The sequence below is a fragment of the Heptranchias perlo genome, chromosome 10 (assembly GCF_035084215.1).
Source record: "Heptranchias perlo isolate sHepPer1 chromosome 10, sHepPer1.hap1, whole genome shotgun sequence".
Classification (NCBI taxonomy): Eukaryota; Metazoa; Chordata; class Chondrichthyes; order Hexanchiformes; family Hexanchidae; genus Heptranchias; species Heptranchias perlo.
In genome coordinates, this window is record NC_090334.1 from 51,558,630 (window position 1) to 51,585,894 (window position 27,265).

General features: G+C 39.6%; 1 protein-coding gene across 9 annotated transcripts in view; it reads right to left on the reverse strand.

Moving 5' to 3' along the window:
• The window catches only part of mark3a (MAP/microtubule affinity-regulating kinase 3a), a 169,959-nt gene that overhangs the window by 18,977 nt on the left and 123,717 nt on the right, over window positions 1–27,265 (reverse strand). For 8 of the 9 annotated variants that reach the window (XM_067991755.1, XM_067991745.1, XM_067991746.1 and 5 more), the window contains 8 exons: window positions 26,732–26,788; window positions 24,576–24,812; window positions 21,710–21,829; window positions 9,469–9,568; window positions 7,798–7,910; window positions 2,755–2,911; window positions 2,248–2,462; window positions 1,296–1,399 (listed from right to left, as the gene is read on the reverse strand). In XM_067991755.1, coding sequence (XP_067847856.1) covers window positions 1,296–1,399; window positions 2,248–2,462; window positions 2,755–2,911; window positions 7,798–7,910; window positions 9,469–9,568; window positions 21,710–21,829; window positions 24,576–24,812; window positions 26,732–26,788 — 1,103 coding nt within the window. Of the gene's footprint in view, window positions 1–1,295; window positions 1,400–2,247; window positions 2,463–2,754; window positions 2,912–7,797; window positions 7,911–9,468; window positions 9,569–21,709; window positions 21,830–24,575; window positions 24,813–26,731; window positions 26,789–27,265 lie in introns of those variants that run through there. The other variant, XM_067991752.1, reaches the window with a different exon arrangement.

Sequence of the window (27,265 nt, forward strand, 5' to 3'; positions counted from 1 at the left end):
AATAGGAAAGTCAACTTACAATTGCACAAGGATGCATAACTCTGGCATATAAGCACAAACAGCTTAATTAAGCACTGAAAGCTTTTCTATGTGATGAAATTGACAAAAGAAGCATATTGTGAAACCTATTGGACTGGCAACTTCATCTGCATTCATCCAAATTCCTTTTTAGAAAGCCAGAACTATGTATGAAATGAAACTAGAGAATAATTACTTAAGATTATAGTTTGTGTGAACCACTCACAACTGAAAATAAATGGATAGCTCCCTTAGATTAAAAGCTAAGAGAGAACCATCATGCTGTTATGCACTGTCCATATGGTATTTAGATTTATAATCCTAATGAATACTAATCACAACTTCTGATCTGTAACTTCAATAACAAAGTTAATTCAGTTTTTCTGTTTGTTTGTTATGCTGATAAATTAGTTCAAATCATCCAATTAACCTAGAAACAAGTAATGTGTTAACAACATGGTTTCAATCAAATGGGGCTATGATTTTGGGACTGAGTAAATGTGGACACTGAAGCCAGGCTGCAGTTAAATCTATGCAATTGTTTACAAATTCCATTACATATATAGAAAAATTAAACAAAAACAGAACAGGTAAAAAAAAAACAGCAGCAGGTAGATTTAATGAATTATCCTCCTTTGCTTACTTAGGCCGGAAGTTATCTGCTTCATTGTCTACTGCAGGCATCATCTTGGTAGCATACCCTGACATGGACATTGACTTCTGATGTCGCAATCGGGTGGAAGTGGAAGATGTAGTAGAAGCGGATGTAGATGCAGGAGCAGATACATATGCAGACGCAGAACTAGTCGCACAAGCAGACATTTCTGTCAGGCTGTGATGAAGTGTGGTTGAGATAGAGGCAGAAGCAGACAGAAGTACAACATGGAGCACAATGTTGAACAAGTGCAAATTAAAAGAAAGCAAACACCATGCTGTTTAAAGAAGTTAGCTGTGATTTTACCCTTTAAATTAAAACACAACAGTGGAGACAGAAAAAGAAAAGCGGTTTAAAAACTGCAAAGCAGCAGCAAAGTACTCTACAGTTATTTCAGTACTATGTTCAAGGTCATTTTTAGGCATCAAAGCTATTTCAGAATGTGGAAAGGTCTATTGCAAGAGGTATATAGAGACACATTATATATGAGGTACGTACAATGTTCTACTTTAGTTTCCATCATTCCAACACAGATGTGTTTGGATATTATTATTTTAGATAAATTGTTCTAAAATAAAGTGAATTTTGCACCGTTATAAAATATCTTTGACTAATTAATTACCTGTTTTCCTTCCCATTCTGTAATACTGAATGCCTATCTACGTTTGTTCTTTCACTGCAGACATACGTATTCCGTCGGGTCATTCCTCCAGACACCGTATTATTCTGACAACAGACAAATAAGCATTAATTTCTTTAAAATTACTCAAAGCTGCTTCTCTGCTGATTCTACAGTGTCATTTCTCCTTTTTGGCTTCTTCTGCTAGGATTGTGTGCAATCTGAAATGCAGACCTCTACAGCAGCAATCAGCAACATTTCATAATTAGCAAAAAGGAGGTGGACTTCTCCTAGTGGATACTGAAGCTTTCCACACAGCACTTGATCTAGTAATCTGGCCCAAAACTGGCAAAGCTTACTCAATACAAACACTGGGTAATGATAGTTCATGCTGGAGTTCAGGCATGTGACCCTCTGCGATGGCTGCCCATTGCTTTATTGCTGGAGAATGACTTTTTATTAAAAATGTTTGCTGTTGGAACCATATAACCTACAATAATGTTTGAGCTTTGGCTCAGTGGTAGCACCCTTGTGGGTTCAAAGCACACTCCAGAGACTTAAGCACATAATTCAGGCAGACACTTCAATGCAGTACTGAAGGAGTGCTGTACCTTCAAAGATGCTGTCTTTTGGATAAGATGTTAAATCGAGGGCTTGTCTGCCCTCTTAAGTGAATATAAAAAATACCATGGCACATTTTTGGATAAAAGCAGGGCATTCCCCTAGTGTTCTAGCCAACATTTATCCCCCAATCAACACCACTAAAACAGATCATCTGGTTACTTATCTCATTACTGCACTCCAAAAGCACTTAACTGGCTGTGAAACATTCAGTATATCCTGATGTCACGAAAGGCACTATATACATATAAGTTCTTTTTTTCTTCTTTATACATTACTGCAAATCTAGTGATAAATATATTTAAAGTGTAGAGTTGGTGTTCAGCATACTTACACTAGTTACAACAGAACTCTTCTTGCGATCAGGAATCTCTGCTTTGTTAGGATTGTTAGCATTTCCCAACTTAGGGCTGGAAGGAGTAATTCCTCTTCCTCCAACAGCAGTGGTACTAGACTTCCTTGACTGAACTTCCTCCTTCAAGTCACTATCTGCAGTGCTAGTTTGACTTCTTTTTGGATAGGATGCCACTGGTGGAATAGAGGGTCCAGCTTCAAAAAAAAGTTTTAACTGTAATTAGTTATATCAATTGTCTTGCTCAGGATTTATTAAATTCATCATGTATGTGATGTTGAATGCATATTAATCACCAGGCTTTGGTAATATTCCAGTCTTATGATGATGGAATCTTTAAGTGCAGTAAAGCACTCTGGTCTACATATATGCAATATGCTTTCTGCCGCTACAGTCAGGAAGGGAATAAAAGCCAATATTTAATTTAACATACAAAAGAACAAGCCAGTTTCTTTGGAAAGTTAATCATGGATGATTCTGAGCACTCACCATGATCACTGTACCGTCGTTGCTTTTGATTGGCTGATATACTTCTTTGGACCTTATGGTGGGAAGGGGATTGTCCAGTGCTATTGTTGAGATCACTGCTTGGCCTGATCTTAGCTAAGGAAAGGTTACTGCTGGAGCTTGAATCACTGACTTCCAACTGAGAGGGTAATGAAGCAAGTTTAGTTGAGAAGCAGTCAAAAATGTATTTAAAGTATCAATAAGACAAAACTATGTTTCAGTTTTGTTCATTAAATTCACACTACCACAGATCCACAATCCCCACAATTGCATCCACATAATATTCAAGAATGAAGAAGCGATTATGATTAAGCCCCATTTATTAGTTTTTTAAAAACAATGTCTGCATGCCTATTCACGCATGAAGGCAAAGATTACCATCATGGTGTCAGGAACGTCATCTGGAAATAAAAAATTCTTTAATGAGGGCTGTCAAATCCAAACCTTATCCTCACACCAGATCTCCAAATACCCTTTTTAAAAAAAAAAAAATCAAACTCCAATAACATGCATAGCAGTAATTCCAGTATTAAGTAATTTCAGTTTGACTTATGCTGAGCTTATTCACTGGACAAGGTCCTTTAATTTATTCTTGTATGAAATTATGTTGGATTTCTTAAAGCCCCCTTTACGGCAAGAGCTCAAATTTAGTTGACAAACTGTGCTCAATCTCTACAGTATTTGCAATTACCAATGCTCAAGCCAGAATATGTTGCAAATAGTCTCTGATTATAGTTGACATAGGAGCTAAAGTGTGAAAGCGGTGCCAGAGATGAGCAGTGACTTGAAATAGAGTATTTGTATCAGCAAGCTTGGGAACCATTTATTTCAGAACTGGTTTTGAACTAGCATCAGAAAATGGGAAATTTCTATTTCAACCATTCTATTCAGAATGCTTAGAGTTCTTTTTTATTAAAGATAACAGATAGTTTGGAACAAATAAGAATACAGAAAATCGCGTAAAAGGGCACGAGAAAAAACAACTGAGATGTTTGGATCATTTAATATCATGCAGATGCTACAGTACAGTTCCTTTAAATTGGAATGGTCAGTTTAAAGAAAGAATTAAAAGTACCATTGCCAATCTGAAAAAATATTGTCCTAGTTTAAATATATAAAAAATATAAAAATCATCTTGGGAAGTTTTCTTTCTGCTATACTTAACTATGAAATTAAACAGTTTACTAGACCTAGTACTTAAAAATATCTTTAAATTAGATCAATGCACCTCTGTGATGGACTTTAATGGATGTCCTAGATAGACTAAAAGGGCTCAAAGCAAATAATTCCCCTGGAATAGGTGGCATTTATTCCATAGCGTTGAGGCAGACTAGGGAAGGCATTGACAATTATTATGAGGGTGTCAATGAAGCCACGAGGCCTCAGGGTCTTAGAAATGGAGGATTTGCAGGTGGGATCCTCAAACCAAACCTCACGTCAAGATATGACGGAGTCGCTCGATTCGTCAGGACCTGAGTATCATCGGCCTCTGCACGTGGAAGGAGAGAGCGCCGATCGCAGCCCGGGCAAACCGCACACGTGTTCCGTGTGTGGACGGGGATCGTCCAGTCTGGTGAGGCAGGAGTGCAGCCACGCCGAGGAGCGACCGTATGAATGCGGGGACTGTGGGAAGGGATTTAATAAGCGTCTCCAGCTGGAGACTCATCGACGCCTTCACACCGGGGAGAGGCTGTTCACCTGCTCCGTGTGTGAGAAGGCGTTCACCCATTCGTATCACCTGCTGAGACACCAGCGGGTTCACACCGGGGAGAGGCCGTTCAGTTGCTCCCAGTGCGGGAAGGGCTTCATCAATTCCTCCCACCTGCTGACGCACCAGCGCGTCCACACCGGGGAGAGGCCGTTCACCTGCTCCGTGTGCAGGAAGGGGTTCACGGACTCATCCAACCTTCTGATACACCGACGCATTCACACGGGAGAGAAGCCGTTCGCCTGCTCCCTGTGCGGGAAGGGATTCACCAATTCGTCTGATCTGCTGAAGCACCAGAGGGTTCACAGCGGGGAGAGGCCGTTCACCTGCTCTGTGTGCGGGAAGGGGTTCACCCGCTCGTCCGACCGGTTGGCGCATCAGCGAGTGCAAACCGGGGAGAGGCCGTTCACCTGCTCCGTGTGCGGGAAGGGGTTCACAGGCTCATCCCACCCGCAGACACACCAGCGAGTTCACCGTTGACGGCAGTGGTCCGATTCCCAGGACTGAACCTTGCTCGTTCAGGCAGCTGGAGTTTGTTGCAGCTGATGTTAATAACCCCGAGAACTGGGCTGGATTTTAATATTCTGGACTGACATCTCTATGCCTTAGAGAGGGCGCAGAAGAGATTTACTAGAATGATTCCAGGGATGAGGGACTTCAGTTACGTAGATGGACAGGAGAAGCTGCGGTTGTTCTCCTTGGAACAGAGACGGTTGCGAGGAGATTTGATCGAGGTATTCAAAATCATGAAGGGTCTAGACAGAGTAGATAGAGAGAAACTGTTCCCATTGGCGGAAGGGTCAAGGACCAGAGGACATAGATTTAAGGTGATTAGCAGAAGAACCAAAGACGACATGGGGAAAAACTTTTTTACGCAGCGAGTGGTTAGGATCTGGAATGCGCTGCCCGAGAGGGTGGTGGAGGCAGATTCAAACATGGCCTTCAAAAGGGAACTGGATAAGTACTTGAAGGGAAAAAATTTGCAGGGCTATGGGGGCGGGCGGGGGAGTGAGACTAGCTGGATTGCTCTTGCAAAGAGCCGGCACGGACTCGATGGGCCAAATGGCCTCCTTCCGTGCTGTAACCTTTCTATGATTCCTTTCTATACTGGGAAGGTACCAGTAGATTGGAAACATGCTAACATGGTTCCCACATTCAAAAAGGGGGACAAAATAGACACAGGCAACTACAGACCCATTAGTCTTACTTCAATTCAGTGTAAAATAATGGAATCTATTATCAGGAGCAAACTTGAGGATTAAAGGTACAACAATAACCCTGGTAAACAGCAGTCAACATGGATTCAGAAGAGGAAGATCCTGCCTGATCAATCTCCTCTACTTTTCTGAGGAAGTGACAACCCAAGTGGACTGTGGTAAGCCCTAGATTTGTGGTGTACCTACACTTCTAAAAGGCATTTGACAAAGTTCCACACAAAAGGCTATTAGTTAAACTCAAAGCTGTCGGGATTCAGGATAAACCCCGAAAATAGTTAAGAAACTGGCTGAAGGGTAGGAAATAACTAGTACTTATTACAGGAGTTGTTTCAGGGTTGGGGTGAGGAGAGAAGTACTGAGTGGGGTGCTGGCATCACTACTGTTTTAATTTACATAAATTACTTGGATTCAAAAATTCAATGTAAAGTGGTCAAATTTACAGATATCATCAAACTAGGAGAGGCAGGGAATTCAGAGAAGATAGTTCAGAAGTTGCAGAGAACACTGGCAGATCAAATTTAATGCAGACAAGTGTAAACATAGGAAAAAGAATATAGGAAGAAGAATCAGCGACACATGTACTCCAAGGACAGGTGTACACTGAATCAATCAGAGCAGCCATCAACAATGCCAATGGGATGTTGAGCTATACAGCCAGACAAGAGAATACAAGCCAGAGGAAGCTGTGACCAAACTGCAAAGGTACTGGTCAGACTGCAGCTGGAGTACCGCACTCAGTTCTGGTCACCAAGACACAAGGGTGATATCCAAGCGTTAGAGACAGCACAGAGAACAGCCACGAAGTTGATCCCTAGTGTCAAAGGATTGAATTATGAGGAAAGATTAGAGAGACTTGCGCTTTACAGCCTGGAAAGTAGGTATCTGAGTGTTGATCTTGGAGGTATAAGACAGTTATGGGAATGGAAAGGTAACGCCAGAATATTAGTAGGACAAGGGGATATGGATTTAAGCTAGTAAATGGTAAATTTAGGACTGATGTCTTGAAATTCTTTTTCACACAAAGAGTGATCAACGTATGGACTTCCAAGAAAGAGTGATGGGGAAAACCCTGTAAACTTTTAAGAAATAATTGGATGCTGTAATGGTGGAGGAGGGGGTCTAGAATCTGTCTGGATGGATGACTTAAATGGCCAAATGGCCTTCCTCATCCATAAATATTTTATTTTGCACCATAGTCTACAACTTGATTTCATCAATGGAATTAAACTATCTTAGCTCCTCTTTAGAAAATTGATCTAACAATTGTACCTTTCTGAAAAATAATCGAGTAGTCCTCAAGCAAAAAACGCTCCTGCAAGTAAACGCGGCAAGGAGTGCCACAAACAGAAAAGTACAAATTCAATCCCTCGCTCTTGGTTTCTAATCTGAGTTGTGTTATACTGGGAGGTACTGAAAGTTATTGCATTTTCCACGTGGGAAGGAAATTGGACTGGGAGAGTGGGGTTATCCTGCCCGTGCAGCACATCATTTCTCTTAGTGGCCGAGCCACCTGCCTGCTTTCCAGGCAACAATGGCACGATTCTAGATAGCTGGGAATATGGGGGGAAATTTACATTGAAAAGTTATGTAAATAGAAAAAGTCGTGCAATCAAAATTATTTTGGCCATTATTGCTTTAAGGGTGTCAGCTTTTGCTCAGTGGAAGGACTCTTGAATTTAAGTCAGAAGGTTGTGAGTTCAAGTCCGCTCCAGATATCTAAGCACATAATCTAGGATTCACTTCAGTGCAGTATCGAGGAAGTGCTGCACTGCCGGACTTATCATCTTTCAGATGAGAAGTTAAACCAAGTTTGCTCTCTCAGGTGGACTTAAAAGATCTCACGGCACTATTCGAAGAAGAGCAGGGAAGCTCTTCTGGTGTCCTGGCCAATATTTATCCCCCAACCGACACCACCAAAAACAGATTATCTGGTAATTTATCTCATTGCTGTTTGTGGGACATTGCTGTGTGCATATTGGCTGCTGCATTTCCCTATGTTCCAACAGTAGCTACACATTGGTCAAGAAGTGCTTTGGGACGCTTTGAGATTGTGAAAGGCGCTACAAAAATGTAAGTTGGTTTTTCTTTCTTAATGCTTACCTCATTGGACTTTCGACCCAACAGCAAATATGTCGCTGTTATTTCATCATATTTCATTTTCCCAAGCGATTCTTGGATTTCGTCACGACTATAACCCATTCCAACCATTATATCTGCAAAATAGAGATAAGATAGTTTTCAAATATACTGGCCCTAAAACTAAACAAACTACTATTTGATCAGGTGCATTATCTCCAAATATATTCTTTCACATCTAATCTTGTCCTTGCACCTATGTTCCCTTCAGAAGGTTGCTAATACCCTCCTATATCCACAAATATCCTTTCAGAGACTTTTCGCACTATCCTTCCCTTCCTAAACCCACTTTTAGCTACCACAAGATGATTGTGACATTACTTCAGGGTGACTATGTGATATTGTGGTCCACCATTAGGACCAAGGTTTGATACGAGCCCACAGTGAAAGCATAAAAGTGTCCTCTCCCAGCTGGTTGTAAGGGTCCTACATAAAATGAATTGAGTGACCTAACCTGGACTTGATTGGTCAAACACATAACTGCTCAATTCAGCACAAATTAGCAGCTTCACTGATTGTGATCAAAAGGATAGTTGCTATTAGAAGTAGAAAATTTATGCTAGTATAAGTAAAATTATCTCTGAAGTTGAGTTTAAAGTATATTTTGTGAGGGGGAAAAAGTTGCAGGATTTTACTTTATATCCAACCCGTGCTACACCTGACTTAGGAGTGCTTAATGTTAACATTGGACTAGATGGCTCACGTGGAGAAAAACAGAAGCGCATATTTGATGAATGAATGGTCTGTTTCTCTGTTGTAACATTATATGATTCTATGAAAACTAGAAGTCTTCTGTTTCCTAGCATTGACATTCCTCACTTTGATTAGTACAAAAATAAAAAAATTCAAATGAGAATGCATCTGCTAGTTAGAACTTAACCTAAAACTAAAGGCTCTGAATATAAGAAAGGTGATCAGTATAAAGAATATTCAATTTTCTTTAAATGTGAACGAGCTAAGAACAGGTAGGTTAGGTTTACATTGAAACTGCAGTACCGAATTTCTTTCTTGCATTGCATCTAGATTACAAAAACATTTCAAACGTATTTAAGTAGCTGTCTGTTCAGTTGATTTGGAAGAACTGCAAAATAGACAAGTATATTGAAAATTACAAAGTCGTACAATATTTCAGTTGTAACATCTGAGAAATAGATTGGAACACATCATGGTACTACCATTACAGTAATAAACTGCTTTGTATAGTGGTGGTTAAAATTAGGTTGCCATTTCAAAATTCAAATTGCACTTATTAATGCTGTTTAGTTTGCAAAGTCCCACTTCACATTTTGTTGTGTTTAATTATTTTTAAAAGATTATGCAAAGCACACCATATAAAGGTTATGGACTACCATTTATCTTTCCTAAGTTACTACTCATCGGATGATGCAACCATTTTAACAAGAACAAACTGTAATATCCATTGTTGATTGACAGGTATATGCTTCAACATAATATTTAATAATGAAACAAAAAGTTAAAAATCTAAGTGGGGGCCTTTTTGATATCACTTGTTTTACTGCATATACTAACTGGCAATTACAGTTTAATGAAATTTGAAATTACAACCTGGAATATTCCTTCAGTGTCACAAAAAGTCAAATAACAAACTCAGCACAGTGGCTGGTTTAAGCTTACCTATTCTCTTGGAATCTGTGATATCCAAATCTGGTTCTATAAAAGGTCTAAGCTCATCATCATCATGACCTGCATTAATCCATCGGTCCTTCATGATTTGCTGGCATGAAAAGAATACAGATTAAACTACAATTCGACAAAGTAAAGTAGTACAGATTGGAAGAGATCTCAGTTATGCATCTGTGTGAAGGAACATGGAACTAAAGTTGACCCATGGTTGCTGTTGCACGTCTGAAACACAGCACAACTGATAGTTGCTTTCCAATCATTTCTCCCCATTACTTGTGAAGGCAATAATTCATGTTGAGTTTTGGGTCCTTTTGCACCAGCAAATGTATATTAGCAAAAGAGACATTTACTGTGTGTGAACCTAGATAGTGAGTGTCAGCAGGCTACTGGGATTATCGGGGTGAGTGGCATCACGGCCTGGCATATATCTGTCCTCATCTGAAATCCACATGAGCGCTCTTTCCAAAAGGGGCACTAAACATTAATGAGGAACCCTAATCTTTCCTCCAAGCCGTTGGTCACTGAAACGCATTGTGGTAGTCCCACTGCCTCCTGGCCAAGACCAGCGACGGATCATCCTATGGTCTATGCCGGTGTTTATATTCCACATGAGCCTCCTTCAACTCTAACTACCTCTTCCCACCCTGTCCCCTTATCCCTCTATTCCCTTCTCCCTCATGTATGGATCGAGCCTATTCTGAATTCTGTCAATGCTATCTGCTTCAACCACTCCATGTGGCAACGAATTACACATTCTCATCGTTCATTGTGTAATTCTTCCTAAACTCTTTATTGGATCTGTTGGTGGCTATCTTATATTTATGCCCCCTTGCTCTGGACACAAGTGGAAACAGTTTCTCCACATCCACCCTATTGAACCACTTCATAATTTTAAAGTCCTCAATCAGGTCTCCTCTTAGTCTTCTCTTTTTCAGAGAAAAGTAGTTCAGCTTGCTCAATCATTCCTGATAGTTCTTTCCTCTCAATTCTGGTAACATCCGTGTAAATATTTTCTGCACTTTCTCCAGAGTTTCAATATCCTTTTCGTAGTATGGAGTCTAGAACTGCGCACAATACTCTTAAGTTTGGTCCATTCAAGGTTCCATATTAATGTAACTTTATCTCCCTGCTTTTGTATTCTACTCCTCTAGAAATGAACCCCAGTACTCTCTGCACTCTTTATGGCCTTATCAACTTGCGTTGCTGCATTTAGCGATTTATTCCCAGATATCCTTGCTCCTCTAACCCATTTAGATTCTTATCTTCCAATGGAATAAGTGACCTTATTCCTCCTACCAAAATGAACCTACTTACACTACGCTATATTGAATTTCAATTGCAATTTATCCGCCCACTCTGTATACCTGTTAATACTTCACTGTATTTTGGTGCAGTCTTCCACATTATTAGCTGTAGTCCCTAATTTGTTAATATAGCCCCTCCTTTTGATACTTGTGTCTGCAGAGTACTTTACTATTTCTTTTTATACTCTGATATTTTCATTTTATATTTCCTCTTTGTCCTCCTAATTGTCTTCTTACCTCTTTCCTAAGCTCATCATATTCCCTTTTGTCATCCTCTCCTTTGTTTATGTACTTTGTGTATGCCTTTCCCTTTAGATTAAATTTTATCCTCACCTCTTTATTAATCTACAACATCTCATTCTTGGGTATTTTGTTCTTACTTTTTGGTAGAATATGTTTCTCCTGAACTCTTATCAATCTCACCTTTAAATATTGCCCACTGTTGTTCTACATTTTTGTCTGTCAATATTTTTCTCCAGTTTCCCTCCCTTTGCTTCATCTCATTCCCTCATAGATGGCTTTTTTCCAATCTATTAATTTGGTCTTTGTATTATCTATCTCTCTCTCAATTATCTTAAACCATATTATATTGTGATCACTATTCCCTAGATGTTCTCCCATGCTTAATTCTCTTATCTGCTCCAGGTTCATTTCCCCATACTAGATCTAGCAGTTCTTCCTCCCCTGTTGGGCTTCTTTACATATTGGGTCAGAAAGGAGTCTTGTATACACTGTAAAAACTCCATCCCATTGTTCCCTTTCATTCCCTCCCTTTTTTACTCATTTAATAGATTTGCCTACATATTTATCCCTCAATTTCCTTTCCAGTATTTGATGGTCTGAGTGTAAGGAAAGAGTCAATCAGACTGTCTTGAAGTCTGCTAATATTATACTGCTATTGATTTCTCTTTATTTTGTAGTAATAGTAATCTTTAGCTTTTGCCTGTTAAGTGAGAAAATAGAAGTTAATTTAGATGCAGTGACCACTGAACTGTTGAATTAATAGTGGCCGTAAAGCAATGGTCAGTTTACAAAATAAACCTAATTAAAAGACATTCAAGTGCAAATATTTTCAGAGAGCTTTAATTAGTTGATAAGTTCTGCAGAAAGGACTAGATTATTCTTTTCAGAAGCAGGAGATTGGTATGGAATACAGACTTATAATTAGAAGTTTCACTAGATAGAATAGTACCAAGAGTGAAACTATCGATAAGATAACAAAATAAGAAAGTGTGATTTGTAAACTGTAACATCTTAGAATAGTTAGAAGTATACAGCAATTCTAAGTTTGTAACCACCTGTTTAATGAGAAAAGTTAATAGGAGACATGGGGAAGAAAGGGTTCACAGACAAAGGACAGGCAGAAAAGCTCCTTTTGTTCATTCATTAGGAGGGCAGCCTTGAAGCCTTACTTGAAGATAAGCGTCGCCCGAGAAAGATCTTAGATCTGGAAAGTTAGGGAGTATAGACAAGTTAGGGAGTTATAGATCTATGGCTGCAAGGACAGGATGATCAAATCAGTGTTAAATGATAGTGTATGTCATGTAACTATGAAACATACAAATTGTCATGTAGATAAGGGGTAACAAAAAAGGTATAAAAAGTAGGTGTTGGAACAGATACTCTACAATTCGATTAAGGTCTGATCAACCTGTGTACACTGAGTTCAGAACTGTAACATGTTTGAATTCTATGGCTAAAACTTGCAAGATTTTGTTGTAAGCGCTGCTAAGTGTATATCTAATTATTGTATGCTTATTAACAACAACAACTTGCATTTATATAGCGCCTTTAATGTAGTAAAATGACCCAAGGCACTTCACAGGAGCAATTATCAAACAAAATTTGACACCGAGCCACATATGGAGATTTTAGGACAGATAACCAAAAGCTTGGTCAAAGAGGTAGGTTTTAAGCAGTGTCTTAATGGAGGAGAGGTAGAGGTGGAGAGGTTTAGGGTGGGAATTCCAGAGCTTAGGGCCTAGGAAACTGAAGGCATGGCCACCAATTGTGGAGCGATTAAAATCGGGGATGCTCAAGAGGCAAGAATTGGAGGAGCGCAGAGATCTCGGAGAGTTGTAGGGCTGGAGGTGGTTACGGAGATAGGGAGGGGCGAGGCCATGGGGGGATCTGAAAACATGGATGAGAATATTAAATCTGTGAATACCTGATATTTAATGTTGCGAACCCTATTATTTTGAGGAGTAAATTACACCCATCCTCTAACAGTAGTATAACCATAATAGTGCGACCAGTCCTTTCCTGTCCTTTATCCCAATCCATATGGATTATTTCTATCCTTTTTGTCTTTCCTTGCTACTGCCATTACGTCATTTCTGATCAACACAGCTACCCCACCACCTTGTCTTCTTGCCCTATCTTTTCTAAATACATTATAGCCTGTAATATTTAACTGTCAATCCTGTCCTGTCTGCAGCCATGTTTCCATTATCCCGGTTACGTCTGTTTCCTCACTTCTATTTACTGCCTCTAATTTTCCCGTTTTGCTTCTGATGCTCTGTATGTTGCTATACAGGCAATTTAATATGCTGTTATTTTTCATTACTCCTGCTTTTTTTTTTAAAACAGGTATTTTATTATTACTTCCTAAAGTCTTTTCTGGTCCCTGCGCATTTGTTATCTTTATCTCCTTTTGTATCATGACCTTTGCTCTCATTGCTTCTTTTTCGTATCTTTAGATTACTATTATTCTTATCTGAGCCTTTAAAAATAAATGGCAAAGTTAGAAAAGAAACAACGTGGATCATAGAATCAAAGAAAGTTACGGCACAGAAGGAGGCCACTCAGCCCATCGTGTCCGTGCCAGCTGAAAAAGAGCTATCCAGCTTAATCCCACTTTCCAGCACTTGGTCCGTAGCCCTATAGGTTACAGCACTTCAAATGCGCATCCAAGTACTTTTTAAATGAGTTAAGGGTTTCTGCCTCTACCACCCTTTCAGGCAGTGAGTTCCAGACCCCCACCACCCTCTGGATGAAAACATTTCTCCTCAGTTCCCATCTAATTCTTCTACCAATTACTTTAAATCTATGCCCCCTGGTCACTGACCCCTCTACTAAGCGAAATAGGTTCTCCCTATCCACTCTATCTAGTCCCGTCATAATTTTATATACCTCAATTAAATCTCTCCTCAGCCTATCCATTCTTTTCTCATAGCTAAAATTCTCCAGCCCTGGCAACATCCTCATAAATCTCCTCTGTACCCTGTCTAGTGTAATCACATCTTTCCTGTAATGTGGTGACCAGAACTGTATGCAGTGCTCAAGCTGTAGCCTAACCAATGTTTTATACAGTTCTTGCATAACCTCCTGCTCTGGATCTGAATTGATTTTTGTTTGGTCATCAGCAATGTCTGATGACGGCATAATTTTTTAACCTGAATTTCACTATTTGTATTTGATTAAAATAAAGGGAGCATATAAAAACTAAGAGCATAGTGAGTAGGTATTTTAATATAACTGTTTTAGTATTAAAAGAGTTTTTCCCTATAATTTCCTACGTAGTAACCTTGGGTGTGTTATCATGCGAAGGCACAATGTGGAATGTAGGAACTCGACACAAGAACAGAAAGAGGAAAAAAGGGAAAAGTCACTCTGAACATTGATTTGGTAATTTATAAGTGTATTTGGAGGAGGTCACAGAATGATGGGAAAGGAAAAGAGAGCAATTCTAAGCTGTGGAAAGACAAATCAAGTTATCATACAACAATGGGGATTAAGGGATTAATACACAAGTTTTTTCCTTTCAGTTTCATGTGTATAGGGGTAGACAATACTTGATCTGAAATAAAATTCTGTTACAAAATTCCTTAGCATATTAAAAAGGTTTTCATAGACACTACTCACTATGCTCTTAGTTTTTATATGCTCCCTTTATTTTAATCAAATACAAATGAAGGCGGTGGAACAGGTAGATAAGGTGGTAAAGAAGGCATATGGGATACTTGCCTTTATTAGCCGAGGCATAGAATATAAGAGCAAGGAGGTTATGATGGAGCTGTATAAAACACTGGTTAGGCCACAGCTGGAGTACTGTGTGCAGTTCTGGTCGCCACACTACAGGAAGGATGTGATCGCTTTGGAGAGGGTGCAGAGGAGATTCACCAGGATGTTACCAGGGCTGGAGCGCTTCAGCTATGAAGAGAGACTGGGAAGATTGGGTTTGTTTTCCTTGGAGCAGAGGAGGCTGAGGGGGGACATGATTGAGGTGTACAAAATTATGAGGGGCACAGATAGGATGGATACTAAGGAGCTTTTTCCCTTCGTTGAGGGTTCTATAACAAGGGGGCATAGATTCAAGGTAAAAGGCGGGAGGTTTAGAGGGGATTTGAGAAAGAACTTTTTCACCCAGAGGGTGGTTGGAGTCTGGAACTCACTGCCTGAAAGGGTTGTGGAGGCAGGAACCCTCACAACATTCAAGAAGCATTTGGATGAGCACTTGAAATGCCATAGCATACAAGGCTACGGACCAAATGCTGGAATATGGGATTAGAGTAGACAGGGCTGATGGCCGGCGCGGACACGATGGGCCGAAGGGCCTCTATCCGTGCTGTATAACTCTATGACTCTATGACTGCACACACTTAGCTACCTTGTCATACAAGACCAACTAAGTGCCTTTTTAAATAGAAAGAAAACATTAGTCTTCAGTGAAAAGTATTGATTAGAAATACTGTAAGACTGAAGATCTTTGCTTCATCAGCAAAAATGCTCATCATTTCAATTTTATTTGATTACATTTTTGGCAGGATTATAGTTTTCAGCTTTAATGAATCAGGAGCTAGTGACCTATTTTAAATTATTTATGCTTGGTCAACATATTCCCATCTGCTAGGTTGTCACAAAATGCATTATCTATAACAACTCATCCTCCCCCATCGCCCGAACTTAAAAACCAGCTCACTGTGTCAGACATAGAAGTAATGCTAAAGTTACTTCAATCACTGACTCCTTGCTTGGGTATGGTTCCACAGGCACTGGTCACCTCCAGTACCATGTCCGAATAAACACTATATGTGAGTGAGCTTTGACAGTGCCTGTTGGGAGGTGCATCATAGCCATGTGTGATCCTGTTTCATCTAACGTCCACACAGGTATACTTGCAGTAGGGGGGTTGCTGGAAAGTGAATAGGAACAGAAATACTGGCTTAGCAAAAGGACCATTCTTTGTATGTGAACCTAAAGGAGAGTGTCAGCAGGTTACTGCATCCTAATACTGAACCCACTTGTAGCTCCCTACCATTGCTGAAGTAGAGATCAACTAATGCAGCACAGACTGGGGTTCAAACCTGAGATCCTCCTAATCCATATGGTTCAGCTATTCACTGGATAAACTCTCTAAGCCATTATGCACTTGAACCAAAGTATTTAAAATACAAAGTAAAATCCCTTGCATTGACTAATAGAATAATTCAATATCACATCTGGAGGCATATTCAAGGGATTAAACTGTCTAGTAGTACAACAATGCCACAAAAAATAACATAAAAAGGGTAGGAAAATGTTACATTTTTCATATGACATCATATGGTGGATTGTGTTCTGAGGTCGTATCAAATCTCAGGGTCAAGACAACATTGATAAACTGTTTAAGTCTCACTCATGCAGGTTTGAAAATCATCTTCAATGTTTGCAGCTTTAGAACACACTCCAGAGTATGTAAAGAATGAATATTATATAGACAAATTTAACCTCAACACTAAGAACCCGCTTAACTGCAACCACTTGATATAACCTCACAAATTGCAATAAAATGGGATTTTTATAAAGCGGGAAGCAACAAAAATCTAGGCTGGTCTGGTATTTAACCTTTATTTGCCTAAACGTCTTGCATTGTAGAACAGTGAATACAGTATAGCATCTTAAAAATTAAAGAAAAATGCTCGGGACTTATGAGGTTTTTTTTATGCTGCAAAGAATTCTGTGATTTTTTTTGGTGGAGATTGGAAGTAATCAACCTCTGCACTTTCACTTCCATTGCATAAAATTCATCAAATGTTTCACTATCTTTTGACTTGATGAATTCACACAGAATGCACAGTGCAGCCCTATTGCTCTAACTTTGGGAATTTACAGTTCTGGCACATCTTCATTAACATCCTCTGCAGTCTCTGTTTGAGTCTTTCAAAGAAGACGCGATTTCTGCACCAGTCATTTTGCAAATGTCAAGGCCATCATCTATCAAAACAAAAAGATCAAACTCCGCCTCACTCAAAGGCTGGGAATCCTATCAACAACCTCCTCAACTTTGACTGGGTTATTGTTTTTCTGGCTAGAAACCAAACTGCAGTTTCTAAAGCAGTTAATGATGCAACTGGGAGTCACTGGATTTCAAGCTCTACTGGATACGTGCACAGCATCCAACACATTTTCCATAACCTGTGAAACAAGTTTCCTCATTGGAATCTAAAACACAAGCCACCTTTCGCAGGAATTGCTTCTTGTAGTTTTCTTCATGCTATGAATGACGTCTTGGTCCAGGAGCTGGGTGATGGAAGTGGTGTTAGATGGTAAAAATGTAACCCTCACATGTGAAAGATTAAGAGGCACATCATCACAAAAGTAGCATTCTCCATCAAAAGCAACATTTTCTTCGCCACTTTCTCCATCCTGGCATTGAAAGGCCGCAGCAACTTTCCAAAAATGGTTTGCATCATTCAAGTATTAGCGCTGCTTTCATAATCAGCTGCTTTCACATTTTTAGAACAATGAGGGTTCTTGCTTTGCCTGATCACGAGAAGTTTCACCTAGACTGAGCCCATTTGGTTAGCGCAGAACAACAATGTAAGATGTTCTCTTCTCACTTTGCCACCACTCACCTTCTCTCCTTTTTTGCGTAGGTTTGATCAGGCAGGGCACAATAGAAAAGTTCGGTCTCGTCACAATTGTAAATGCAGTTGGGTGGATACCCCTCTCATTTCTTTCACAGTCCTTCAAGACATTCACTTTTCTTTTCAGAATTCTAGAAACCTGAGATTTAGAGATGCCGTGCTTCTGTGTGACTAGCTTTTGAATCTTCAGTTCCTTCACACTATTCAAAACATCCACTTGCGTGTGCAGCAACAAGTAATGATGATTTGTTTTATAGAGCCATCTTGAAAAGCAACTTGACTTCCATACAACACCAACAAACAATACAGATAACTGAAAACCAGGGCAAACCGGTTTTTAGGCACGTTGACCAACGAACCCAAAAAGACTGAAAAATGAAAGCCTTGGGTTCAAAGGTGAAAAGTCTCGTTAAAACAAAATTTCTGCCTGCCGCACTTGCATGTAAGCGGGAATTGCAATAAAATAAACTTTTCACAATTGGAAGTATTGAGGAAAAATACGGGACTATAAAAATGGTTGTGTTAAAACAGAAATTGCAATTAAGCGAGTTGCAAATAAACGATTACGACTGTATTTTCAAGTTTGGTAATATGTAAACTTATTAGTGACTCAGAAATATTAATATTATACAGATATCTGTTCCCAATGATCAAATTTGAATAGTGCTCCATGCACTAGAAGGTATCAAAGTCTAGTAAGACTGAGATCAAAATTGAGTTAGTGAGAATTACACTCACAAATCAATTCATATCTGTTATCTTGAAATTGAACTTTTTCTTTCCCTGCAAAGTATGTTGCTATCTCATCTATGGTGAATTCAACTTCTAATGCTCATTTTGACATAGCTCTGTGGCAAATTACCATGTGATTTTATGATATGATCACAGATTTTGAAATTATTATGTGAAAATAAATATCCCTTCTCCTGCAATAAAATGTGTATAGACTGCTTTGTAGAAATCAGATTTTTTTAAAAAGTTAAAATGCTGAAGTTCTATTACTGTACTTATAAGAGGGTGCAGTCTTTCCACAGATGTGTGACTACTTTTGTAGTGCAGTGGGTTTGCTGATTAACTGCATTTAAGACCTCTTTTCTTCCTTCTCTGCTCATCACCCCAACTCTAATCTCTTCCTCCACTGTAAGAATACTTTCATCCTGCATTCTACTTTTACAATTTTGTTCGAGTCTTTGTCCCTTGCTAGTTTTAAGCGAACTTGCATGAAAGTGAAGATTGCACATTTTTTTAAAAAGGTGGCTAACCAGAAGCCTACCATAATGCATCTTTTTCCTTATGTTAATATTGATATAATGCAGCAAAATGTGTGTAATAGAAAAATATGTTTGTGTACTTGGCTAAAGTTATACTTAAACATTTTAAAAACATTTATGGCTGGAATTTCAAGAAAGACGTGGGTATGGTTCTCAATGAATACTTTGCGTCCGTCTTCACAAAAGAGGGGGACTATGCAGACATTGTAGTTAAGGAGGAGGTGTGTGAAATATTGGATGGGATAAACATAGTGAGAGAGGAACTATTATGGGGTTTAGTATCTTTGAAAGCAGATAAATCACCAGGCCCGGATGAAATGTATCCCGGACTGTTAAGAGAAGCATGGGGGGGAGGGGGGGAAATAACGGAAGCCCTTACTATCATTTTCCAATCATTTCTGGCTACAGGCGTGGTGCAGGAGGACTGGAGGGCTGCTAACGTTGTACCATTGTTCAAAAAGGGAGAAAGGGATTGACCAAGTAATTACAGGCCAGTCAGCCTAACCTCGGTGGTGGGCAAATTATTGGAAACAATTCTGAGGGACGGTACTAATCGTCATACAGAAAGGCACAGATTAATCAAGGATAGTCAGCATGGATTTGTTAAGGGACGGTCGTGTCTGACTAACTTGATTGAATTTTTTGAGGAGGTAACAAGGAGGGTCGATGAGGGTTGTGCGTTTGACGTAGCCTACATTGATTTTAGCAAGGCTTTTGACAGGGTCCCACATGTCGTGATCAAGAAGGCCAACGGAATGTTGGCTTTTATTGCTAGGGGGATAGAATATAAAAACAGGGAGGTGTTGCTGCAGTTATATAAGGTATTGGTGAGACCGCACCTGGAATACTGCATACAGTTTTGGTCTCCATACTTAAGAAAAGACATACTTGCTCTCGAGGCAGTACAAAGAAGGTTCACTCGGTTAATCCCGGGGATGAGGGGGCGGACATATGAGGAGAGGTTGAGTAGATTGGGACTCTACTCATTGGAGTTCAGAAGAATGAGAGGCGATCTTATTGAAACATATAAGATTGTGAAGGGGCTTGATCAGGTGGATGCAGTAAGGATGTTCCCAAGGATGGGTGAAACTAGAACTAGGGGGCATAATCTTAGAATAAGGGGCTGCTCTTTCAAAACTGAGATGAGGAGAAACTTCTTCACTCAGAGGGTAGTAGGTCTGTGGAATTTGCTGCCCCAGGAAGCTGTGGAAGCTACATTATTAAATAAATTTAAAACAGAAATAGACAGTTTCCTAGAAGTAAAGGGAATTCGGGGTTACGGGGAGCGGGCAGGAAATTGGACATGAATTTAGATTTGAGGTTAGGATCAGATCAGCCATGATCTTATTGAATGGCGGAGCAGGCTCGAGGGGCCGATTGGCCTACTCCTGCTCCTATTTCATATGTTCTTATGTCAGACTGGTCAGAAAAGTAAAAGCCCATGGGATCCAAGGGAAATTGGCAAGTTGGATTCAAAATTGGCTCAGTGGCAGGAAACAAAGGGTAATGGTTGTCGGGTGTTTTTGTGACTGGAAGACTGTTTCCAGTGGGGTTCCGCAGGGCTCAGTACTAGGTCCTTTGCTTTTTGTGGTGCATATCAATGATTTAGACTTAAATGCAGGGGGCATGATTAAGAAGTTTGCAGATGATACAAAAATTGGCTGTGTGGTAGATAGTGAGGAGGAAAGCTGTAGACTGCAGGAAGATATCAATGGTCTGGTCAGATGGACAGAAAAGTGGCAAATGAAATTCAATCCAGAGACGTGTGAGGCAATGCATTTGGAGAGGACAAACAAGGAAAGGGAATACACAGTAAATGGTAGAATACTGAGAAATGTAAAGGAACAGAGGGACCTTGGAGTGCACGTCTACAGAGTCCTGAAGGCAGCAGGACAGGTAGGTAGGATGGTTAAAGCGGCATACGGCATACTTTCCTTTATTAGCCGAGGCATAGAGTATAAGAGCAGGGAGGTTATGATAGAACTGTATAAAACACTAGTTAGGCCACAGCTAGAGTACTGTGTACAGTTCTGGTCTCCACATTACAGGAAAGATGTGATTGCACTAGATAGGGTACAGAGGAGATTTGAAGATGTTGCCAGGACTGGAGAATTTTAGCTATGAGGAAAGACTGGATAGGCTGTGGTTGTTTTCTTTAGAACAAAGGAGGCTGAGGTGTATAAAATTATGAGGGGCCTAGATAGAGTGGATAGGAAGGACCTATTTCCCTTAGCAGAGAGGTCCATAACCAGGGGACATAGATTTAAAGTAATTGGTAGAAGGATTAGAGGGGAGTTGAGGAGAAAGGTTTTCACCCAGAGGGTGGTAGGGGTCTGGAACTCACTGCCTGAAAGGGTAGTAGAGGCAGAAACCCTCATCGCATTTAAAAAGTACTTGGATATGCACTTGAAGTGCTGTGACCTACAAGGCTACGGACCAAGAGCTGGAAAGTGGGATTAGGCTGGAAAGCTCTTTTTTTGGCTGGCACAGACACGATGGGCCAAATGGCATCCTTCTGTCCTGTAAATTTCTATGATTCTATGACAAAGAAGTATAAAATCACAATGTTTTCAGTAATTAGATATTTTAAGGGAAGTTCAACAATAGAACTCCAACATAATCTGTGTATCTAACAACGAGTTGGCCATTTTACAAACTTTGTTTAAATTCTATCACTGCTTCATTTTATTATGGTGCTATTGGCTTTCATGGATATGTGTCTGAATAGTGGTATGTCAAAATTCCCACTATTCCAGAGGATCAAAGGTAATGAATCTGTTGCACAGAAATTGTAATCTGGGTTTCTTACCTCTAGTGTGCCTCTTTTAGAAGGATTGAGCACCAGAAAGCGTTTGAGGAGGTTTTCACAGTCTGTAGACATGTAAAAAGGAATCCGGTATTTCCCTCTGAGCACCCTTTCCCTTAGTTCCTTTAACATAAAATTCAACATAATTAAAATCTTATGTAGTTGTAATTGTAGATGCCTCTTGAATTTAAGAATCAAAATGCCTCTGAACTATAGCTTTGATATAGATTTATTGCTCGGGTTTGCTATTTTTCCACTCCTTACTCTAGGGGCACCACGGTCATTTCAGCACAGTCTAGGCACCAAACGTTGGACCTCTTTAGGATGTGCGTTCAGTAAAACACCAAGTGGTATATTTAGCCAGTATGCCATCAGAATTTAGAGGAAAACTTAAATGAACATATATACATATAATAATTATCCAATGATGTGCATATTGTTGCTTGGCTATTTAAAAAAAATTAAAAACATCAATGCAACCCTGTTTAAATTCCAGTTCCTTCAGTAAATAGTAGAGCAAACATTCTAGACTAGTATCAACCACCACAGGGATTTTTTTGATCAAGTTAGTTTGATATCATTGTCAGTACAATCAGTCTTCTTAAAAACTGATAAAGATTTCTTTCCCTAAACTCTCAGTTTATATCTTTTACCTGTGTGTATGTACAGTAGTCAAGGCTTCTGCTGAGAACGGGAAATAAGGAAACATTGGTGCAGTCCAGAATATGGTATATATTAAAAAAATGGGGGTGGTGGGGGTGTGGAGAGAGAAGATCACCTAGCCAAAATGACAGCACAAAAATCATCCATTCCATAATGGGTGCAAATCCCATTTGTAGGTGGGAGTTCAAATCTTATAGAAAAAACTTTAAAATCATAAAGAACTTACAGTGTAGATTCACCAGGATGTTACCAGGGATGAGAAACTATAGTTATGAGGAAAGACTTGAGATACTGTAATTATTTCCACTGGACTAGAAAAAAGGAAATAGGAGATTGAATAGGTGCTTTTTGAATTAGGAAGTGTTTTGACAGTGAAAAGGAAAGACTATTTCCTATGGTTGGGGAGTCAATGACAAGTAATCATCAATTTAAAATTGTCACTAATGAAGTGAAGAGAGGTTGGGAGAATTTTTTTTACACAGAGTTGTTAAAGCAGGGAATGCTTTGCCACAGGGAGCAGTTGAGGTAAAGACCATTGTATTGTTTAATGGAAGAGTAAACTAACACAAAGCAGGGGAAGATACAGGGCAGTGGGAATTTGGATTGCTCTTGTAAGATCTAGGATGGACAAAGTGAGCCGAATGGCCTCCTTCTATGCTGTAAACTTTAATGATGGTTCTTTATGTGGACAGCATTGTAGAATTATTATTGTCTACAAGGATTCTCCTCAACTGTACAATTCCATTTGTAATCAAGCTTTTGGGAAGGCAGTACACTGATTTAGAACAAATAAAAACATTAATCACTATTGTGAAGAGGTACCTAAAGTAGTAATAGATCAGAATGCTACAATGGCTGTTAGCTAAAACATTTCGAAACCAAGGCGTTATTGACACCACCTGAAGAACTATGCCAATATTAAATCAAATCTGCAGCAAACCTCCAGCAAATCTGGCAGGTCATTCAAAAAGAGGGTGAAGCACAACCCACAGAAATAATGTCAGCCCCCTATTTTGTCCATGCCCAAATTACTAAATATTACAGTCAATGCAAAGAATGACAACACTAATTATTTATTGCACCAACACAGTCAGACGTTTATCTATATGGTATTCCTTAAAACTAAGAAAAAATTTGTTCCCTATAAAAGATTGAGCATGTGTTAAACAAAGAGAGATAGTGATAACGGAGAATTTTACAATATTACTTATTTTTTAAACTAAGCACTTAAGGGCTATTCAAAGGCTGCCCCATTTTTCTGACTGTAATGCACAAATCTCTCCGATGTTACTTTATTCCCAGATTTACTACACAAGACGACAATTATTCTCTGCCTGTTTAATGAAAGAATGAAAAGACCTGCATTTATATAGCGTCTTTCACAACCTCAGGACGTCCCGAAGCACTTTACAGCCAATGAAGTACTTTTTGAAGTGTAGTCACTGTTGTAATGTAGGAAACGCGGCAGCCAATTTGCGCACAGCAAGGTCCCACAAACAGCAATGAAATAACCTGCTTTAGTGATGTTGGTTGAGAGATAAATATTGGCCAGGACACCAGGGAAAACTCCTCTCCTCTTCTTCGAATAGTGCCATTGGATCTTTTACATCCACCTTAGAAGGCAGATGGGGCCTTGCCATCCGAAAGACGACACTTCCGACAGTGCAGCACTCCATTGGTACTGCACTGAAGTATCAGCCTAGATTATGTGCTCAAGTCCTTGGAGTGGGACTTGAGCCTATAACCTTCTGACTCAGAGGCGAGTGCTACCACTGAACCACAGCTGACACCTATGTGAACGTTGTGAACAACATCAACTAATCCATATGTTTTGACATCAGTTTAGTTAGATGGTGAACTTGGCCCTATAACCCTGTGCTGGTCAATAAGGGGGTAACATTATAACCTTTTTGTTGATGTACAAAGCCACTCTGAATGCACTAATATAATTTAGTTAGGTGCGTTTCGGTTAATTTATTACCATGAAGTCTGTCTTGTTACTGAATATAGGACAAGTACAAATGGCTAGATGGTGAAGTGGTAACTGCTGATGTAACAACTAAGTGATCCTAGAAGGTTTTGTTTCATGGTGGCCAGTTTCAAATGCATTATACAAAGTTAGGCAGTAAAACAAAATTGATAAAGTCACTTTGAGGGCACTTATTTCACAGAGTCAGAGTTTTTAAACAACTTAATTGTGAATTACCTTCAAGTTCTGTCCATCAAATGGCAATGAACCACTGACTAATGTGTAAAGTATAACACCTAAACTCCAAACATCTACTTCAGGCCCATCATATTTCTTCCCTTGGAAGAGTTCTGGAGCAGCATATGGCGGACTCCCACAGAATGTGTCCAATTTATTGCCAATTGTAAACTCATTGCTGAAGCCAAAATCTGCTATTTTAATATTCATATCTGCATCTAGCAGTAGATTTTCAGCCTAGATTTAAAAAAAGATAAAGCAAATCATAAAATTTATATACATGTTTTTCATTTATGATTGTACGTTTGCAATAACAGCCATCTTATCCGATACATTAAACTACTTTAACAAAAATAATCCAACAGAAAACTTGTTTCTTAGCACCTAAAGGTGAAATATAAACTTGTTTCTTGGCACCTAAAGATGTCAATGTTAAACTGAAGAAGGAAGTTACAAATCAAAGGAAACAGCATGCAAAATATCAGATCTTTTCTCAGTTTAATACACACAAGACTATTTAAAGAGAACAGTATTGTGCTAGAGAGGGAGGAGATATTTTAGCCTGAAACAATTTCACAGGAAATACTGGGATGGAAAGAGAAAAGGTTAGAGAGTATCTGCCACATTAGTTTAAACCCTCCCCAACAGCACTAGCAAACACTCCCCCTAGGACAATGGCTCCAGTCCTGCCCAGATGCAGACCGTCCAATTTGTACTGGTCCCACCTCCCCTAGAACCGGTTCCAATGGCCCAGGAATTTGAATCCCTCCCTCTTGCACCATCTCTCAAGCCACGCATTCATCCTAGCTATCCTGTCATTCCTACTCTGACTAGCCCGTGGCACTGGTAGCAATCCTGAGATTACTACCTTTGAGGTCCTACTTTTTAGTTTAACTCCTAACTCCCTAAATTCAGCTTGTAGGACCTCATCCCGTTTTTTACCTATATCGTTGGTACCTATATGTACCACGACAACTGGCTGTTCACCCTCCCCCTCCAGAATGTCCTGCATCCTGAGGTGAGGTTTCCCCTTCTGTCACTATAAAAGCACCCTCAGAGAGACCACTGTCAAATCTCCTGGACAAAAAATATTGTATAACATCTGACTGGTCAGCTGTTTTCTGTATGCCATTGCACTAAGCGAACATGGCATCCTTCTTAATCCTCAACAACAATCATGGCAGCAGAACAAATTTCAAAATGCACTGCAGCAGGCAGAACCAATCCCTGTTAAACTGAGTATCAGCTGGTTTGAGATGTACCAGTTGAATGAGTTACCTGAGTGTGCCTTTTCCAGCTAGAGACAAGGCACGATGAAACCTCATGAAAATGAGTGTATGGTGACAAAGAATTTGGGCTTTTGGGTAGAATCTATTCTTTGTGACAAGTAGGGTCTCTTTGGGATCATGGTGGCTCCAATATTTGACACCTGGCGATGGAAGCTCAGAACTAAGCCAACCATCTGTGGCAGACTTTGATACCCAAAACAGGCAGGTCTGCAGTACTCCAAGGCACTGTTGCACCGTTGATGATTGATCAGCTAGCATGGATCTCTAATGGAACTTGGAGGGGTAGACTTGTTACAGAGGGCTGCAAGTTTTCCCACTTTGTTCCAGATAACCTTGCAAGCCAATCTCGCAATGTGGTCCTGGCAGAGGAAAGCAGCTGTGATAAGTTGTGCTGGTTAAACTTCAGTAGCTCACTTGGGACTCCTTAAGACATGGTTCTGCCAATCTGCACCTAATTTCTCTGGACCTGGGTAAGTAGGATGTGTCCCTCTGGAGAGAGAATGTGCACTCCATATTAGGCACATAAATTCTAAAGGTGAGTGTAGATTTCTCAGTAGCTTCATTTAGAGGTGGTGGGTTGCTGCATCCAGCAGCAATTGTTTCTATCCTTATAACGACACAAAAAGCTCAAAAAGTAGGGAAAAGCTGAAACTTTGATAAACTTTTCCTAGAATTAATATGCACATGAAAAAACAAATTCAATATTACCTCAAATATGAATTAAAAAGAAAAAAGATCAGGACTAATGAAAATGTATCTCGTTAAAAGGTTGAATTTTACACATTAAAATACAAAAACTAAGAATAACATTTTGGGAAGTGTTAAGCAGACCATTTTGTGTGTGAACGAAATACTGGTAGGACCTACCTTAAGATCTCGGTGTACAATTTGCTTTTGATGGCAGTACTGCACTGCAGACACTATCTGTTACAAAAGAAAACACCAATAAAGGTTAGTGATACCAGGCGTGGTAACCCTGCAAGGTCCTTTCACCAATTTATTTAAAAGAAAGCTTCACATCGCATGTGTACACACGATCCTTTCCACTTCAAATACAATCTGTTTCTAACAAGATTATTTTTACAAATTCAGTTACTTCTGCTGTTGTCCATTATGCTCTCCCATATCTAATCAACTGATTTTTTGACAAGTCACACTAAGAACTCCTTCTGAGTTGTAGATATTCACATTTCTAAATATAGTTTTGAACTGTAGACAATTTATATTTTAAATTAGATTCTTTTGGACAAGGGACTGCAATTGATGCATGCCTTAGGGACTGGAAATGGGAGAAGAGAATCAGAAAACTACAAAAAAAACAGAAACGGAATTTTAAAGAAATAAAAGAGGAGAAAACTGAAAAAGAACTGAGATAAAGGCTAAAAAGACTACTGTTGCCAG